Source organism: Grampus griseus (genome assembly GCF_964374135.1).
Source record: "Grampus griseus genome assembly, chromosome: 20".
In the NCBI taxonomy this organism is placed as follows: Eukaryota; Metazoa; Chordata; class Mammalia; order Artiodactyla; family Delphinidae; genus Grampus; species Grampus griseus.
The window spans coordinates 7,748,263-7,766,004 of NC_139014.1; the positions used below are offsets into that span (position 1 = coordinate 7,748,263).

General features: G+C 49.7%; 2 protein-coding genes across 2 annotated transcripts in view; both read right to left on the minus strand.

Moving 5' to 3' along the window:
- Positions 1-162: 162 nt before the first annotated feature.
- On the minus strand, positions 163-9,111 carry LOC309837900 (uncharacterized protein; the record flags this gene model as incomplete). The annotated part of the gene is made up of 5 exons (XM_082678777.1): positions 163-1,080; positions 2,985-3,047; positions 7,106-7,165; positions 8,383-8,475; positions 8,533-9,111. The coding sequence occupies 5 exons, from the start codon at positions 9,109-9,111 to the stop codon at positions 163-165; spliced, it is 1,713 nt and encodes a 570-aa protein (XP_082534903.1).
- Positions 9,112-11,734: 2,623 nt separating this feature from the next.
- The window catches only part of PRPSAP1 (phosphoribosyl pyrophosphate synthetase associated protein 1), a 30,910-nt gene continuing 24,902 nt past the window's right edge, over positions 11,735-17,742 (minus strand). The window contains exons 8-10 of the mRNA XM_082679964.1: positions 14,581-14,651; positions 13,655-13,801; positions 11,735-12,677 (exon numbers count right to left, since the gene is read on the minus strand). Of these exons, the coding sequence (XP_082536090.1) occupies positions 12,519-12,677; positions 13,655-13,801; positions 14,581-14,651 (377 nt within the window). The 3' untranslated portion in view covers positions 11,735-12,518. The remainder of the gene's footprint in view (positions 12,678-13,654; positions 13,802-14,580; positions 14,652-17,742) is intronic.

A 17,742-nucleotide genomic window follows, 5' to 3' on the forward strand; every position in this document is an offset into this window, starting at 1 on the left:
GACCATACTGATCTCTGCCAGGAGGTGCCACACCATGCTGGTATGGGCGTGGTGATATAAAACTTCGAGGATCTGCATGGTATGTTGGAAAGCCATGAAGCTCTGTGCCTGGTGGTATGAAGCCTTGATCTGTACCAGATTGCCTCAACCAATGCTGATCTATTACAGGTTGAACCAAACCACGCTGATCGGCATGAGGCTGCATGAAACCACGTGGATAGGCACCAGATTGGACCAAGCCATGTGGATAGCCACCAGGCTGTACCAGACCAGGTGGATATGTACCAGGTGGAACCAAGCCAGGCATAGATACACCAGGTTGAAAAAAGCCATGTGAACCTGTATCAGGCTGCACCAAACCAGGCTGACCTGCACCAGGTTGCACCAAACCAGGCTGACCTGCACCAGGTTGGACCAAACCAGGCTGACCTGCACCAGGTTGCACCAAACCAGGCTGACCTGCACCAGGTTGGACCAAACCAGGCTGACCTGCACCAGGTTGCACCAAACCAGGCTGACCTGCAGCACCAGGTTGCACCAAACCAGGCTGACCTGCAGCGCCAGGCTGCACCAAACCAGGCTGACCTGCACCAGGTTGGACCAAACCAGGCTGACCTGCACCAGGTTGCACCAAACCAGGCTGACCTGCAGCGCCAGGCTGCACCAAACCAGGCTGACCTGCAGCGCCAGGCTGCACCAAACCAGGCTGACCTGCACCAGGTTGGACCAAACCAGGGTGACCTGCACCAGGTTGCACCAAACCAGGCTGACCTGCACCAGGTTGCACCAAACCAGGCTGACCTGCACCAGGCTGCACCAAACCAGGCTGACCTGCACCAGGTTGCACCAAACCAGGCTGACCTGCAGCGCCAGGCTGCACCAAACCAGGCTGACCTGCACCAGGTTGCACCAAACCAGGCTGACCTGCACCAGGTTGCACCAAACCAGGCTGACCTGTACCAGGTTGCACCAAACCAGGCTGACCTGCACCAGGCTGGACCAAACCAGGCTGACCTGCAGCACCAGGTTGCACCAAACCAGGCTGACCTGCAGCACCAGGCTGCACCAAACCAGGTTGACCTGCACCAGGTTGCACCAAACCAGGTTGACCGGCACCAGGTTGCACCAAACCAGGCTGACCTATACTGGGTTGGACCAAAGCAGGCTGACCTGCACTGGGCTGGATCGTATCATGCTGCTCTGTGCCAGGTTGTATGAAGCCAGATGTTCCCAAACTGGGCTGTACAAAACCTTGCTGATCTGCAGCAACTTGCATCAAACCAGGTGACAGCAAGCCCTGCTGATCCGTGCCAAATATTACGAATCCATGCTGATCTACCCCAAGAGGTACCAATCCATGCTGATCAGTGCCAAGTGGTCCCACACCACTCTCGTCCATGCCAGCCTGTTTTATACCATGTTGGTCTATGCCAGGAAGTATCACACCATGCTGATATGTGCCAAGTGGAACCATACCAGGCTGGTCTGTACCAGGTAGTCCCAATCCTTGCTGATCTCTGCCAGATACCAATGGTGGCACTGCATCACTCTGAGCCATGCCAGCTAGTACCAATTCCTGCTCATCCATTCCAGGCGGCGTCACCCCAAGCTGACCCACAGCGAGGGGTACCGCACCATGTGCGTAAGTGCTAGGTTGTAGCGATGCAGGCTGATTCATGCCAAGTGGTCCTAATCCATGTTGGTCTGGCCGTGCATAGACCTGACCCTGGCTAACGTGCACTCCCCCATGCTGATCTGGGGACACATGACCATGCAAAGCTCTAGGCAAGGTGGCGGAGGATACGTCCTGATAAACTGGGCCAAGGTGTGCATCTCGTTCATCTCTGCGTAGATGTGCTAAGCCGTGCTGCTCTCCAGCCCGGCGACGATCTGACTCTGCTCTCAATTGGGGACGGTGTTTGGTTAGGCCAGCTTCTTCACGGGCCCTTGAGTGCTCTTCTCTACCAGGAAACCCAGTAGCAGACGCACCTTTGCTTTGTTCCCTGCCAGTAACCCCTTCAGAGGAGTATCCTATGCCACTGGTTCCCGAGGTCTCATCTGTGCCAAAACCACTGGCAGATTCTATAGCCTCGTCAACACTTGGATGCTTGGTAGAGGCCCCACTTGGAATTTTATCGTTTGATGTCATGGAACCCTGCCCTTTGCGCCTAGGAAGCCTTGTTGATGACTCTGAGACCTGGTGGAAGAGGAAGAAAGAAATCAGTGACTCTGAGTAAAAAGTACTCATTTTAAGAGTTGGAGGGAAGGAAGTGTGGGGCATCTAAGATGATTTAGAGCCCCTGGAAAAAAATACCCTCACAAAACTAAACTGGACACAAAGACCAACTTTGACATTCTTGAGGGATAGTTCTCCAGACTTCTGAGAATCTGCACGTTTGTAAATGGCATCATAATATGTAATTTCCCTCATAAAAGGCAGGGGAAAACCTGCAAAATACAAGTGGTCAACTCCAACCCTCGTTGAGTCTACAAATAAAGGACATGGATAACGTATTGAGTTTACAATATAAAGTCTACCCCATCGTTGACCCATTGCTGGTGGCAGAGTGCACGCTGCAGGGAAAGTATACCATGTATTTAAAATGCAAAGCACAAATCCAGAAATTCCCATTTTCTGTATGGACTCTCACAAAAGAACGCACCAAAATACAGGTACAGAGTCTGTGGCATTATTTATGAAAATAGATTATCAATAGGGGTATATTTACAGCACAGCCATGCTGCAGAAAATTAAGAAGCTGTTAAAAAAAAAAAGGATGTGGATTATTCCCATTTCCAGCCCAAATGGAGTAACAGGGACTAGATTTACCTTCCGGTCTATAACAACCAAAAACAAAAAACCAAAAAGCAACAACTATGAAACAGTGGTTTTCTAGACACTGGGTATCAGCTGATGAAGGCGATAGCAATCCCTGAAAGATGGGGAAGCAAACTATGGGAGCCCTGCTGTTACCTCGGCTTACTGGCTGGCTGGTTCCCAGGTTGCAATGCAGGGATGGGGGACTGAAGTGGGGCGAGCAGACTCCCTGTGTGGGAGGCAGAGAGAAGCATTCAGGGAGACCGAGGCAGCGAGGGCTCAAAGAACATAGGATTGGGAAGAAAGCACGAGCATGTAAAGACAACAAAGCAGATCCCCAGAGGGTTCCCCCTCGGGTATTCAGCACAGAAACGACCAGCACGTACATGTGAGGAAACCCCCCAGACTGGGAAAAGAACCATCTTCACAGCTAGAGGGAACAGCACCCAGACTCTCGGGGGGCTGGGAACAGTGCCTGTTTCTACAAGCCAGTTTGCAGAAACCTGTAATTCAGGGGGCAAAGGACTCAGAAAGGTGCTGCGTTGGAAGTGGAAGATAATCAGCCCTACACTGAACATGGCTATGGACCAAATAAGGAAATAACTCAAGGGACTTCCCTGGTGGCACAGTGGTTAAGAATCCGCCCGCCATTGCAGGGGACACGGGTTCACGGGTTCGAGCCCTGGTCCGGGAAGATCCCACATGCTGCGGAGCAACTAAGCCCCTGTGCCACAACTCCTGAGCCTGCGCTCTAGAGCCCGTGAGCCACAACTACTGAGCCAGCACACCACTACTGAAGCCCGCGCACCTAGAGCCCATGCTCCGCAACAAGAGAAGCCACCGCAATGAGAAGCCTGTGCACCCCAACGAAGAGTAGCCCCTGCTCGCTGCAACTAGAGAAAGCCCTCGTGCAGCAACGAAGACCCAACGCAGCCAAAAAAAACCACAAAACAAACCTCAAAAGATATACAGTAAAAGATACAAGGGAATTAAAATAGTACACTAGAATACATTTATTTAACACACAAGAAGACAATAACAGAGAAACAGAAAAGACATAAGACATATAGAAAACAAATAGCAAAATGGAAGTTGTAAACTCTATCAGTAATTAAGCACTCCAATCAGAAGGCAGAGATCAGCAGAATGGATTTAAAAACATGATCCAGGAGGCCCGTAGTTGCCTAAAGGGGCCTTTTCTTTTCACACCCGGAGGCACATGAGGCCCCGTCCATGGACTGGGCAGCCATGGCCACGGAGAGCACGGTAGCGAGTGCTGGCGTGCGTGTCCTGGTGCCAGGAGGGGTGCTGACCCAGTGCGTATTCACTTTGAAGGGGAAGGTGGCGCCGCAGTTAGTTGAAGTCATGTTCAATCTCGTGAAGCCCCTTTCTAAATCGCTCCACTATTCCTTGGGTCCCAAAGCAGAAGATATCCAAACGGTGACCACAACCTAACAGGCAGTCATCCGCCTTTCCCTCGGTGGAGGCCTGCAGATAAGTTTTAATTTTTGCTTTCTACTTTGTTTAACCTGTCAGGCCACAAAGCTTTGAAGAGGAAATGTCCTTTCCTTTGAACATGCTGTTTCTGCAAGAGAGCATCTATCCTCAAGGTCCACAGACCTAGTAAAATGGCCACTGGGAGATCCTCCGATTGTTAAAAGCCCATTGCCATAGATCTAGCTGGCACCCCGGACTCATTACCTTGATCACAGGGAACTGAGGAAGCTTTTTCCTCCCTTAAGCACGTTTTGACTACAATGCTAGGCCTGGGTTTTCCCGATTACGGTAAGTCTTTCATTCTTGCTGACCATTAGAAGAAGTACCAGGAGGAAGAGGAGAAGTAGAAGCAACATCATCATCATCACCTCTGGGTGATAAAGAAAACTGCAAAGCACCGCCCTCTCGGCCATCAGAACACGCCCTTGGAAACACGTGGTCAGTGTCCTTTCACACTCAAGTCCTGGCATGGGCATCGTCCATGTTAGTTCTGAGCTCCTTTAACTGTAGCTGCTACGTGGACAGCTGCAGCCTCCTTCCTCATGTCTGGTTCTCCAAACATGGAATTTACTTTTCCGTGCTCACCACACTCCCCAACCCCGGACGCACACCCTCCCTTCCACCCTGGCTCTCCACTCGTGATGCAGGCAGATGGCGCACCTCCCAACCGCCCTAGAGTTACCACCACCAACGCAAAAAGAAAACTGGGCTCAAGTGTGTTGTATTTTCCCAACTTGAGATCGTGGAACTCTCCTTCCACTGCCTTCATTATGGTCTGTGCAGGCCTGCACTTCTCATTACTTGCTGTCTTGCTTCTCAAAAGTTAATATTTATACTAATTCTCATCTGCTTCTGGGGTCGTTTGTGATTATGAGCCACTGTCAGATCCCTGACACTTTCTTACCTCTGGAGAAGTAAGACTGTCTAGGGTTGCTTCTGTCGAGGCTTATTTTGAGGTCTTGCAGGTGTCTTCTGGTGGCAGCCCAAGGAAATGTGCTGCTCATTCAAAACGTAGGACAGTGCCACGTGGGTGCGCGTAAAACGCTTTGGCTTAAAAACATGCAACAGCGAAAGCAGAGGCCACCTTTCTCTAGGCCACTCTCTGTTTGCAGGCTCTTCTTCCAACTCTCTCTGATGTTGCTTTCCTCTGAAGAAGGGCCCCAAACTCAGAAAGCAGTCTGGGTGGGCTTCCCTGGTGGCGCAGTGGTTGAGAGTCCGCCTGCCGAGGCAGGGGACGCGGGTTCGTGCCCCGGTCCGGGAGGATCCCGCGTGCCGCGGAGCGGCTGGGCCCGTGGGCCACGGCCGCTGAGCCTGCGCGTCCGGAGCCTGTGCTCCGCAACGGGAGAGGCCACAGCAGTGAGAGGCCCGCGTACCGCAAAAAAAAAAAAAAAAAAGAAAGTCTGGGAGACCAGAAGGGTGTCTTTTGTACCCAGATAATATTTGGTGAACCCCAGATGGCCACTTGGTGGTGCCAAAGTGTTCTTTGCTCTCTTCCCTGTGAGTCTGTACGTCCACGTGACCCTTTTTGAGTGACCCAGATACACAAAGCCAGGGGAAGAGGAATGTCAAGGCCAAAGGGCAGCTGACCCTTGTCCTTGAGGGCCGTTTGAAAATACCCACTTTATTCAGACAAAGAAAGCTTAGCCTGGTTATCCTGTGCACTGCCTTGGCACAGATGCCCGCACCCGTGGCTACAAGTCACCATCAGCAAAAGGCTTCCTGAAGAGGTTTTATTTCCAGGGTTGGTCACCTTTGTCCACTAATAGTGAAGGGACTCGTGCATTTCAGGACAGACTCTAAAGGAACTTTGAAAAGCTATGAAAGCAAATGAAAACTACGCTCTGGTACTGTTTTCAATCTAACCGATCGGCCAAACTAAGAAAAGTGGGTACCAACAGACAGAGTTGGCGGGATACTGAGAAACAGGTTCTCTCCTACATTGCTGGTGGGGGTCCAAACTGGAACCACGCCCATGAAAGGTAATTTGGCAAAAGCAGCCAAATCACAAATGTGCGTTCTGTTTCTAGGAATCGACCCTATGAGTACCTTCACTTGTGTGAGTGTCACATTAGAGCATGGTTTGTTATAAGATTGGGGAAAAAACATAAAACATGTCCAAAATAGAAAACTTGTGAAATAAATTATAAACACCCACATAATGGAATACTGCACAGCAGTAAAAAAGGGAAAGGTTTGGGGGCCCCACCCAAGACCGCTGCCCAAGCCCCCACCCCCACCCCCGTCTCTGTTCACCATTTGTGAGGCCATCCGGCCGCCAGTAACCGCCTGCTCCAGCTCTTCCCAGGTGACCATGGTGGCTTCTTCTGCATCAGGAATCGCACGGAGCTTCCAGCTCACTATTTCCTGACAGTGAAAGACAACACGTATGTGTGAACACACACACACCAAACACACACTACAACACACACACACACACCCCGAGTTTAATCCCAGGAAGCTTCAGGAACAGAACAGAACTAACAGGATTGGGTGGGTCCTTCCAAAGCCCCAAGAAGTCACTGTCCAAGTAACCAGTGAGTCCTGAGTGGCTGGTTTCCTGTCCCATGTGGGCTCTGGATGGACAACTGAGCAAGGAGGGAAAGAATGTTCCCTCATTCCGGGGGGGGGCACCCCAAGAGGCAGAGGGCATATAGCACCCCACCCTGGAAGGATGCAGACACCTGGGGTGAGAGTCTGGATGAACCCCGAGAGGGAGGGCCGGGCCGCGGGCAACCATCCTACCCCCTGGGGCCCCTGAGGGCCCTTTCCCATAGAACTGGCTGAGATTACCAGGAATTTGTCCCTTTCTCTCATTAGCTTCTCCAGTTCATCAACCCGCTGGAGGAGTTTCTGCAAGAAGAGTTCAGAGATTAAGGATCAAAGCAGCCCCTCCTGTGGCCCTTGCACACGCGCACACAGACACAAACACACACACTCTCACAAGGCAGAAGAGGAAAGGAGGTATGTGGGTCTGAGAGAGCCGAGGGTAAAGAGAAGGCTGGTAAGCCAGGCTCCCCGTGCTCTTCCCAGCCAACAAGAGGAAGGGAAGCGGAGCGTGGCAGGTGGTACCCGGGGACAGCGTGCCGCAAGCAAAAACCAATGCAGGAATGGGAACATTTCTTTGGTCTGGGATGCATTTCACACAACCCACTAGTGAGACACTGCAGCACTGCTCCATGAGGCTAACCTCGCCTCTCAAGGACAAAGATGACTGGGTACTTCAAGGGCATCTGAACGACTGTGTTGCTTAAAGAGAAAAGCACCTCAAAACAACCAGAGCAAATTGCTATCATTTAAGTGGCTCCTGATACCTTCTGCAAACCTCCAGAATCTACGAATCTAAAGGTAAAACAAGCCTTTAGTCTAACCGAAGACAGCCCCAAACCTAAAAACACCACACTTTACAAAGAAAAGCTTCCCAGAGCAAAAATGAGTCCTGCTGGGGGCTGGAGGCCTTGGGATGAGGTGGGCACGTGGAATCCATGGGTTAGTCTCCTCCAGGGTCTCGGCTACCTCCTCCTTTGAGCTTTTCTTCTCTCTCAAGTCTCTTTTCTCAGCCTCTCCCTGGGCTTTCTCCTAATTGCTCCTCCTTTTTTCCCAGCTCTAATCCCCTACTCCGGTCTCATATGGGCCTGAAACAGAAGCACTGCCTAGTATCTCCTGGAACTGGCATACTTCCGGTCTCTGCTGTTCACTGGAAAATGCTTATGCTGAGGGATTTGTGCTTCTCTCTCCCAGGGAGCAAAGATCCAAGTGAGAGTGGGGCTGCCTGGGGGGCTGCAGGTAGGGGGATGGTGGTGGTGCCCCAGAACCCTCTCTGTTCCAGTCCCCCTCTTCTTGGACCAAGCTTTGTCTCTCAACACCCACCACCTTCTTTCTTTATTCTAGTTTAAAGGAAATTCGCTCAAAGAATATTGAGAAGTTGTCAGCCCCTCTCTGGGTCGGTTCAGGATGCCTGGGTGTCTGACAAGTGGTGGGTGAGCCCCCCGTGTAAACAGAAGGGACGAAGGAGGCTGCCCGGGAAGGGGCCACTCAGCTCCCCAAGGTGGGGTCCCGGCCGCCCTCACCTCCGGGTGCAACTCGGGTTGCTCCTTCGCCTTTTGCTGGGCTTCCTTCAGTATTTTCGCGTCTTCCTCGATGTCCTGGAGCAGCTCCATACCCTGAAACGTAGAGCACGGGCCGCGTGGTCCCAGGCCGCAAGCAGGCCTGGGCCCTACCACGCCCGCGTCTGCCGGCTCCGGCCTCCTCCCCCAGGTGCGCCTCCGGGGCTCAGCTCCAGGGGGCGCTGCAGAGCGGCCGGGGCGGCGGGAGGGGCGGACAGCCCTCGCGCCCACCTTGGGTACCGGCTCGCCGTCCTTCCGGACTTTCGTCGACCCTACTTGTGCTTTCCCCTCCGTAAGCAAGGGCAGATCCTTCATTTCCAGCCAGTCCCGGGCGTCCAGCCCGCCGGCCTGGGACGGGAAGTTTTGCACGATGGCCTGCACCTGGCCCCCCATGGTCTCGAGCTGCAGGCTGAGGTCCTGGACCTGCCCGCCCAGGTCCTCCACCTGGCTCTCCAGCGCCTGCAGCTGTGCCCTGCTGCTCGAGACCCGCGGGGACTCGAACAAGCGACTCTGCTCGAGCATCGGGGACGGGAAGTCGATCCGAGTATCCTGCAGGTTGAGATTCTTGAGCATGGCCACGATGAGCGTGTGCAGGGCCGTGAAGTTGACGGCGCCCACCTCTGGGGTGCCGATGGCGAGATCGGCCAGCTCCCGGAGGGAGACCGAGGGGGCCGCCGTCGTCCCGGGCGGCATCGTGCGCCTTCTCCGGCGGCCCTGCCCCCCTCACGGCTTGTCGCGTTTCTGGGGCCTTTCCGGGCCCCTGCGAGGCCCCGGGGCACCCCCGCCCCTGGGTCCGGCCGCGCCAGGCAGCAGTCGCAGTCTGGAGCCTGCCTAGGGGACGGAGAGGAAGCGCCTGGCCCTCGGGCTTCCCACTCCTCGCTCCCGGGAAACGGGGGTCCGGGCACCGCTGAGCCCCCGCCGTCAGCCCGCCACCGTCCGATCTTCGGTCTCCGAGCTCCAGCCCTGGAGTGCTGCCTTGGCGGCTGGCCGACGTTTAGAACTGGGTGCGCGGCCCCGTTCGCTGCTCGCTTGTGGGGGCCCCCTGCGTGCCCCGAGGATTCCGCGCAAGAACACGCCCCGTAGAGAGCCGGCCTCAGCGCGGAGATCTGCCCGTCCTTGAAGACACCGCCGACCCCCGAAGACAGCCAGTCCTAGTGGGTCAGGAAGCCCTGGCTACACCCAAGGTGCCACCAATTTTTGTTCTCAGTAAACACTCCCAAACGGCGCTATAGGGCTGGACCGAGGCATTCCTACCAGGAAACACATCAGTTTTTCTTTTTTGTGGGGAGGGGGGGAGGGGGATACCCCGTAAGGTTCACCTAGATTCCAGCTGATTTACTCTCCTGTGGAGGCCACAATAGTGGGAAGATTTAAGAGGCCTCATGGCCACTATGTTTTGTGTGTTTTAGTTGTTCCCTTCGCAGGGCGGTGGCACGGATCTAAGAGACGCAGTCCTGAGACCTTGGCCCCTTGGGAACAGTTCCCATAGCATTCTGCTCAATCAGAGGGGAAGGTAACCTGGAAAAAGACCACTCACTACCCAGGCGGTTCGTCAGCCACCAGCTGACAGACCTTTTCTGCGCCGCCCTGGCCTCATTTATCTCAAAACAGACATCTGGTCAAGCGCCAGCCATCTCCCCTGGTTACAAGGCAGGACTCATTAGACAGGACCAGAGGAATCTGATGGTCTCAGCAATTGAGGCTTGACTTCCCCATACTAGATTCTCCCAGAAAACAGGTAACAATTTTCAGTGTTTATATTCAGGAAGCTAAAGAAAACTTGTAACTGCATCTATACTGTGTATTATTTTAACTACTTTTCAAATTCAAATTTTTAGTTTAGTCTGAACGGGTAAAATGGAAACCCTTCATGTTCACTCCCTCCCCCTCCAATAAAAGCAATGTTTCCTGGAAATGGAGTTTTAGACACGAGTCTAAAACCTCCCTGAGGGTAACACCCAAGGATTTTTGTTCACTATTATATTCCCAGAGCCTGACACACAGTAGGCCTTCAAGTGGTTGTTGAGATCATCAAAAGAAGAAATTATTTTTAGTCTTCTGTGCACTTACACTCTTACATTAGAAAACGTAAGGCTGGGGGCTTCCCTGGCAGTCCAGGGGTTAAGACTCCGCCTTCCAATGCAGGGGGTGAGGGTTCGATCCTTGGTCAGGGAGCTAAGATCCCACATACCTCAAGACCAAAAAACTAAAACATAAAACAGAATCAATACTGTAACAAATTCAATAAAGACTTAAAAAAAATAGTCCACATCAAAAAAATCTTAAAAAAAAAAAAAAGAAAATGTAAGGCCAGATCACAAAGTTGAAGTTGAAGCCTTAGGACTGAGCATCAGCTGTACTGGAGGCTGTGGTGTGGTGTGTGGGCTTAACCGTTCTAAGTTCAGTGACTTTCTACTGAATGTGACTGCTACTACTACACTAGCTACGGCCAGAACATCAGCTCCCGCGCCCTCACGTTTCCATTTTCATGTCCCTGAGACTTGCTATCATGCCAGGCACACACTAGGACTCACTAAATGCCAATGCAAAGGGCTTGTTAATCCCAGGAGATATATTCTCCTAAACGCTTTTGCTAAATAAGTACATTTAAAATCTCTTTTAGAGACATAGGAAAGATAACATTAACTGCAGATATAAATGGAATTTGGGGTTGAAAAGGACCTTAGCTTTCAATTCCTAACCTCCCCTTCCACAACCGATGACAGAGGGCCAGAAAGGACTGGTCATCTGCCCGACATCCAGGACAGAACCAGTCTCCTGAGTAACAGTCCACGGCTCTTCCTCTACAACCATGCTAATTATTTGATAATTTAGTTCTTTTCTCAGAATTCCCCTACTTGGATTATTAACAAAAGGCAACTTCTTTGTGTGCTTGAAAAAGCAGATGTGCTCAAGTCTTGATGGCGGGCTGGGAACTTTCCTAGTCATTGGGAAAGGGGGAAAATGTCCAGGAAACTTCCCTGCAGAGAAATACAATTGTACAAATAAACGAATTGCCCTTTATTATCTCTTAGGAGCTATGAGAACCAATGAGAGACTACAGTTCACTTCTGGGCAGACGCTCCTCCTGCCTGTTTCATTCAGTCCTGACTTGGATCAGACTAAAAGGTATAAAAAGTCTACATTTGCGGCAAGGCCTGCCCGACAAATAAGGTATTAACTAGAATCGTGATTATGTAATTTAAAATGGTGGCAGAAAGATCAAGTGCAGTCCTAAGTAATGCAACCAACCTAAGTGTCACCTGTCACACAGGGAAAAGTACGGTTACGTTTTTTGTTTTTTTTTTAAATTTAGGTTGAAAATACATTATTCAACAAGAATTTAACGTCACGGAATGTGAAGGGAAGGGAATGGAACCTGCAGAGGGAGACTTATGTCCAGGAGCCATGGACCTGGACCACCACCCTACATTCAAGGCACCACCTTCTGCAGAGTCTGGACAGGAGGCAGGAGAGTGGGCAGCTCTGCAATGTAGTGAAGACACTAGCAAGACAGAAAATTCTTTTATTTGCTATTTAAGAGCAACTCGGAGATCCAGAGTTAGGATGTGATTCTTTAATCTGATGTCCTCGCTAGGAGTACCACCACAGATGCTTCATTGTTCACTGGCGGCTGGCAAGACGTTTCTCAAAGAAAAATACGATTCTCTGTAAAAGATGTGCATGAAGTTGACTGGCGAGAGGACAACTGGAATAGGAACAGTGCCGGGTGCTCAGCTGCCCTAACCAAGTTCAACATTAACACGGACGTTTCCCTGCGCTGGAAACAAACTGAATGAACGTTAGAGAGTTAGGACTTTATCTCCCTTTCACTCCCTTTCAATATCAACAAGATTTTCAGATTCTCTTCAGGAAGGTGTCTAACTTTTTTTTAAGGAACAGGATGCCGACGACAGACAGTTGAGGCCATGGACCTGTGATCTCTGTCTTCCCCTTGACCATCTTAATGCCTCCTACCCACCAAATTTGGCAAGAGAGACCACCTGCCTCCCTTGAAAGGAAATGCTGTGTACATAACTGACGGCACTGCTTTTCACACGTTTTCCTTGGGAGTTCCAGGGCCAAGGCAACCAGGAAAGCTAGTCGTCCACTGTGATGTTTCGGAAAAGGTACGCCATGGACTCCCCGTTGTGGATTCTCCGAATCGCTTCAGAAAGAATCAGACTGATGTCCACAGTCTTAATCTTGGGACACTGCAGCTTCTGGACCTCGTGAGGGACAGTATTCGTCACCACCACCTGGTCGTTGCAGTAATGGAAAAGAAACGCTGTTACTGATATGTGCGGCCCAACGTGGTCACTCAGAAAAGTTTACCTAACGTGTGGTACCCACAGACCAAGGCTCAAACTATAAAACCTTATTCCACTCAGTACAGTTTTTACAAACTAACCCGACTTTACACAGGGCAAAGGTTACATGATTCAAAATAGAAGCTTAGGAAGGTCAGGGCTACGTATGCAGAAATGATAGGGTGAGCCCCAGCACTGCGGGAAACCTTCCTATTATCAAGGAAGAATTCAAGTCTTGAGAGAAACGCTACTATGGTATCAAATCATATTGAAATACAAATTATACTGAAGTACACAGACCAAATCTTTATGAAAACAGACATATATTCCTAACTATACATCTGCCCCAACAGACCACTAGCCACCCAAAGCACGATCTCACAGTCCTCTCGAGAGGCAGTAAGCAATACTGACTGAGGGGCTTCCCTGGTGGCGCAGTGGTTAAGAATCCGCCTGCCAATGCGGGGGACACGGGTTCGAGCCCTGGTCCGGGAAGATGCCACATGCGCGGAGCAACTCAGCCCACACGTCACAACTACTGAGCCCACGAGCCACAGCTACTGAAGCCTGCGCGCCCAGAGCCCGCGCTCCACAACAAAGAGAAGCCACCGCAATGAGAAGCCTGCGCGCAGCAACGAAGAGCAGCCCCCGCTCGCTGCAACTAGAGAAAGCCCATGCGCAGGAACGAAGACCCAATGCAGCCAAAAATTAATTAATTAAAATAATATTAAAAAAAGAAAATTTCAAAAATATAAAAAACTGAATGAGCCATTTAACTATTCACGGAAAACAGAGCAGCAAATTGTGACTCAACTTCCTTGAATGGGTCGTTCAGGACATCTACCTTACGCAGAAACAACGGCTCTCTGCATATAAAATAAAAAATTAAAGACTTCAAAAAAAAAGAAAAAAAAGAGCAGACAGACCTCGTCGATGGAGGACTCCTCAATCAGACGGGGGGCCTCCGCAGACAGGATGCCGTGAGTGGCCATGACGTAGATCTTATAAGCACCTCTCTCTTTCAGGATCTCCGCAGCAGCAACAAAACTTTCCACATCATCAATGATGTCATCCTGAGAAGAGACCAGTGTTAGTGCTAAGTTCCCTCCATCCCCATCTATAAACACACGCCTCCCTGCACTTTGCTTCAGAGGATGTCTAATGGAAAATCAGAGCTATCTGCCTGGGTCAAAGACTGAACGTCCACTTGGAACTGCGTGGCCTTGTAACGTGCATGACTGTCAACAGAAAGAGCAGCAAAGCCTTACAGTCATACGCGACATTGCGGCCTGAGTTCAGGAGACTGCCAAGACTCCTTTCCCTGTTTCAAATTTCTGATGAATCCCACATAGCCAGTGTCTCATTTACTTTTTTCCAAGAGAAAGTTAATAGAAGGGAACGGAGAAATAAAGTGAGCCATTGTAAAGGGCCGATCCTCTGGCCCAGCAGAGGCGTTTAGAGCTGGGAGCACGTGTATCGTGTTAAAGTAACAAAGAACAAGACACACGCTCTTGTTAGTGAGAATGGAACAGCCCACCTTCAGCTCACTTCACTGCCCACGAGCTTAAGGTTGAGTAGGTCAGCTAGTTTGACAGGACACAGATCCCTTCAGACAAAGGTTACCTATGGAATCGAATTTACTTACAGGTACTACTACTGTGCTCCTTTTACACCTGTAGGTTATAATAATCCCGGTTCATCTGTTTAAAAGTTTCTCTAGTTGTCTTAGGGGAGCCTGGGTGAGAAAGGCTAGATGGGTCCACTTAAATGCATCATCGTCACTGGACACCAATCCTAAGGTGGACACCTACTAAGAGTAATGTCATCTCTGCACAGTAAGACTGTGACCTACCACAATGATCGCAATGCGTCCTCCAACATCTCCGACTACCGTGATCGGTGGCTTCTCCTTGGCCATCATCACTAGCAAAGCAAAACAAATCACAAGACCTCAGTTAGTCACGTATCACTAGGTAAATGTAGGCGTCACAACGCCATTCCCTGGAAGTGGTGGCAGAGCCAGGGCGGACAATTAAAAGAATGTGCAGATTCTCCTCAATCAACCTGGGTGCTCTCAGAAACAGGTTACCCGGAGCAGCACCGTCCAACAGCAGGGAAGGTGAGCCATGAAAGTAAGCTTACCTTTTCTAGTACCCACATTAGAAAGCAAAAAGAACTAGGTGAAATTAATAGATTTTTATTTTACCCAATATAGCCAATATATTATTGTTTTGATACATAATCTATATGCAAATTTATTAGAGATGTTTTACTTTTTTTTCTTTTCATATTAAGTCTTCGTATTTGGTGTGCATTCTCCACACGCAGCGATTCTCAGTTGGGACCAGCCACGTTTCAAGGGCTCAGCAGCCCCGTGTGCCTAAGAGCCAGGCCACGCTGGGCGGCTCAGGCCTCAAGTCAGCGGGGAGCAGAGCAAGAGAGATCTCACTGGCACAAAGAAGCAGCACCGCGATGCCACTCAAAACAGAAATATTCCACTTGTAAACAGATGTAAATAAATGCCGCTCCGCAGAAAGTAAACAGGGAAAGGCTGCCAGACTGCCAGATAAATAGCCGGCTTTACTTCATTTTCTTCCAAGGCGACCTTACTGGGACAATGTAACCTTATTATCAGACAACTACACCACTGACATAATCGGTTTCCTGAAAGTTAGGAAGCTGAAGACAATAACCACAAGTCCATCATCTTTTCCTGATTTAACTGGTCCTTAAAGTAGAGGCTTCTTATCTCACTACAAAATTTATATGTGAGAACGGCCCATCAGTGCACAAAGCAAACTACAGGATGCAGAAGGGACATCGGAATTCACCCTGTAAAGGAGGTTAGTAAACTGAGGGCGGGGAAATATTTCAGAAGAACAGGCTAAACATTCTCCTTTTTCTGGAAAGCTTTTTTAAATTCTGAAATAGTTACTAAACTAGTAGTGGGGGAGCGGGAATAGAATAAATTCAGGGTAAGTATATAGTTCGGTAATTATCAGTAAGCAATCCATTTTAGCTGACTTCTATCTACAGGCGCTGTAAACCTGGAAGAACACGTCCCTTTGCGTATACTAGCAAACCAGCCGAGTTGAAATTCAGCACTATTTTACGGGCAAATTTCAGTAGACATTTCCTGATTTCCCATCCTGGAAACAAGGGCAATTTGTTAAATGTGGGCAGTCAAAAAGGCTCTGCGTATAAGTATCACCTAGAAGGGGGAGGAAATAAACTACCAACATCAGAAGAGCCTTCCTCAAATTCTGTCTTTAAATTAAACCATGTGGGTAGGTGGTTACGTTGACCTACCCGCTTCTTAAAGAGATGTGGCCCCTTTCTTGACCATTTTTCTCTGTAAAAAAAAAAAAAAAAAAAAAGACTGGGCTTCCCTGGTGGCACAGTGGTTGAGAATCTGCCTGCCAATGCAGGGGACACGGGTTCGAGCCCTGGTCCGGGAAGATCCCACATGCCGTGGAGCAACTAAGCCCGTGCGCCACAACTACTGAGCCTGTGCTCTAGAGCCCGTGAGTCACAACTACTGAGCCCACTACTGAAGCCCACACGCCTAGAGCCCGTGCTCCGCAACGAGAGAAGCCACTGCAATGAGAAGCCTGCGCACTGCAACGAAGAGTAGCCCCCGCTCACTGCAACTAGAGAAAGCCCACGCGTAGCAACAAAGACCCAACACAGCCAAAAATAAATAAATAAATAACTCATTTACAAAAAAAAAAAAAAGACTGAAAGCCAGTAACCTTCATCAGACATCAACAGAAATTCAGCTCTCGTTTGATGCATGTCACAGTATTCCTGTTGACTTCTCTGTAAGCCTCTCCCCAAAAAACTTTTGTCAGTTTGAAATGAAAAACAGGCATGGCAAGGATCAAGGCTTAAAAAAAAAGGCTCAGTCCCCGCTCATAACTGCCTTTGGGATTGGCACAAACTGGATACATAATTTGGTGGCTACTAAAAGACGAGACAGACTTCATTACAGCATCAAGAGAACAGGACCTCACAGGCTTAAAAAAATGCCCCCAGGGCCTCCCTGGTGGCGCAGTGGTTGAGAGTCCGCCTGTCGATGCAGGGGACCCGGGTTCCGTGCCCCGGTCCGGGAGGATCCCACATGCCGCGGAGCGGCTGGGCCCGTGAGCCATGGCCGCTGGGCCTGCGCGTCCGGAGCCTGTGCTCCGCAACGGGAGAGGCCACAACAGTGAGAGGCCTGCGTACCGCAAAAAAAAAAAAAAAAAAAAAAAAAACACTACATCGACTTACTGCAGTAAAAATGTCACTTTAGCAAATGATTTCCAACGTTCTTATGGAGGAAGTAGGAAATTGTCTTTTGCATTTATAATTGGCCTTTTCCAGGTAAAATAGTGCTGCTTTTACAACCATCCTTTAGATTACACACACACACACACACTCTCTCTCTCTCTCTCTCTCTCTCTCTCTCTCTTTCTCTCTCTCTCTCTCTCTCTCTCTCTTTTACTGTTTTGCCAGAATCAAAAAACCTTCCTCTCCTAAAATAAAGAGTGAAAAGGGACTAAGGGGAATTATTCATTCCTTATCCATTTTGATCTCGGTCTATTTCTAATTCAATGGAATGTCAAACTTTATCAACAGACTGACATTAAAAAGAGATATACGAAACAAAATAAGGTCGCCAGTAGAACTAGAACTGAAATTACTTCCAAGCTCATAACGCTATCTACATGCAAACAAGTCAAAACCTACATTTAACAAATGCTCAAGAGGAGCGGATGTCGGTTTTCACTTTATTTATTTATTTTTCACTTTAGTGCTGAAAGCCACACCTTCACCAGTAAAATTAACAAGCCAGGAAAATCACGGCAGAGCAGGTGCCTCCCTCTCATTTTTGCATTCCAAGCTCTTAAGTGTCACCACTGTGGCAAACACAGAGCACTGTTCAGTGGAACCACTGACACACAATCCTTTCAAGTTCATTAGATTCCTTGCCATCAGGGAGGTATCAATTCTATCTTATAAAAGAGAAACATTT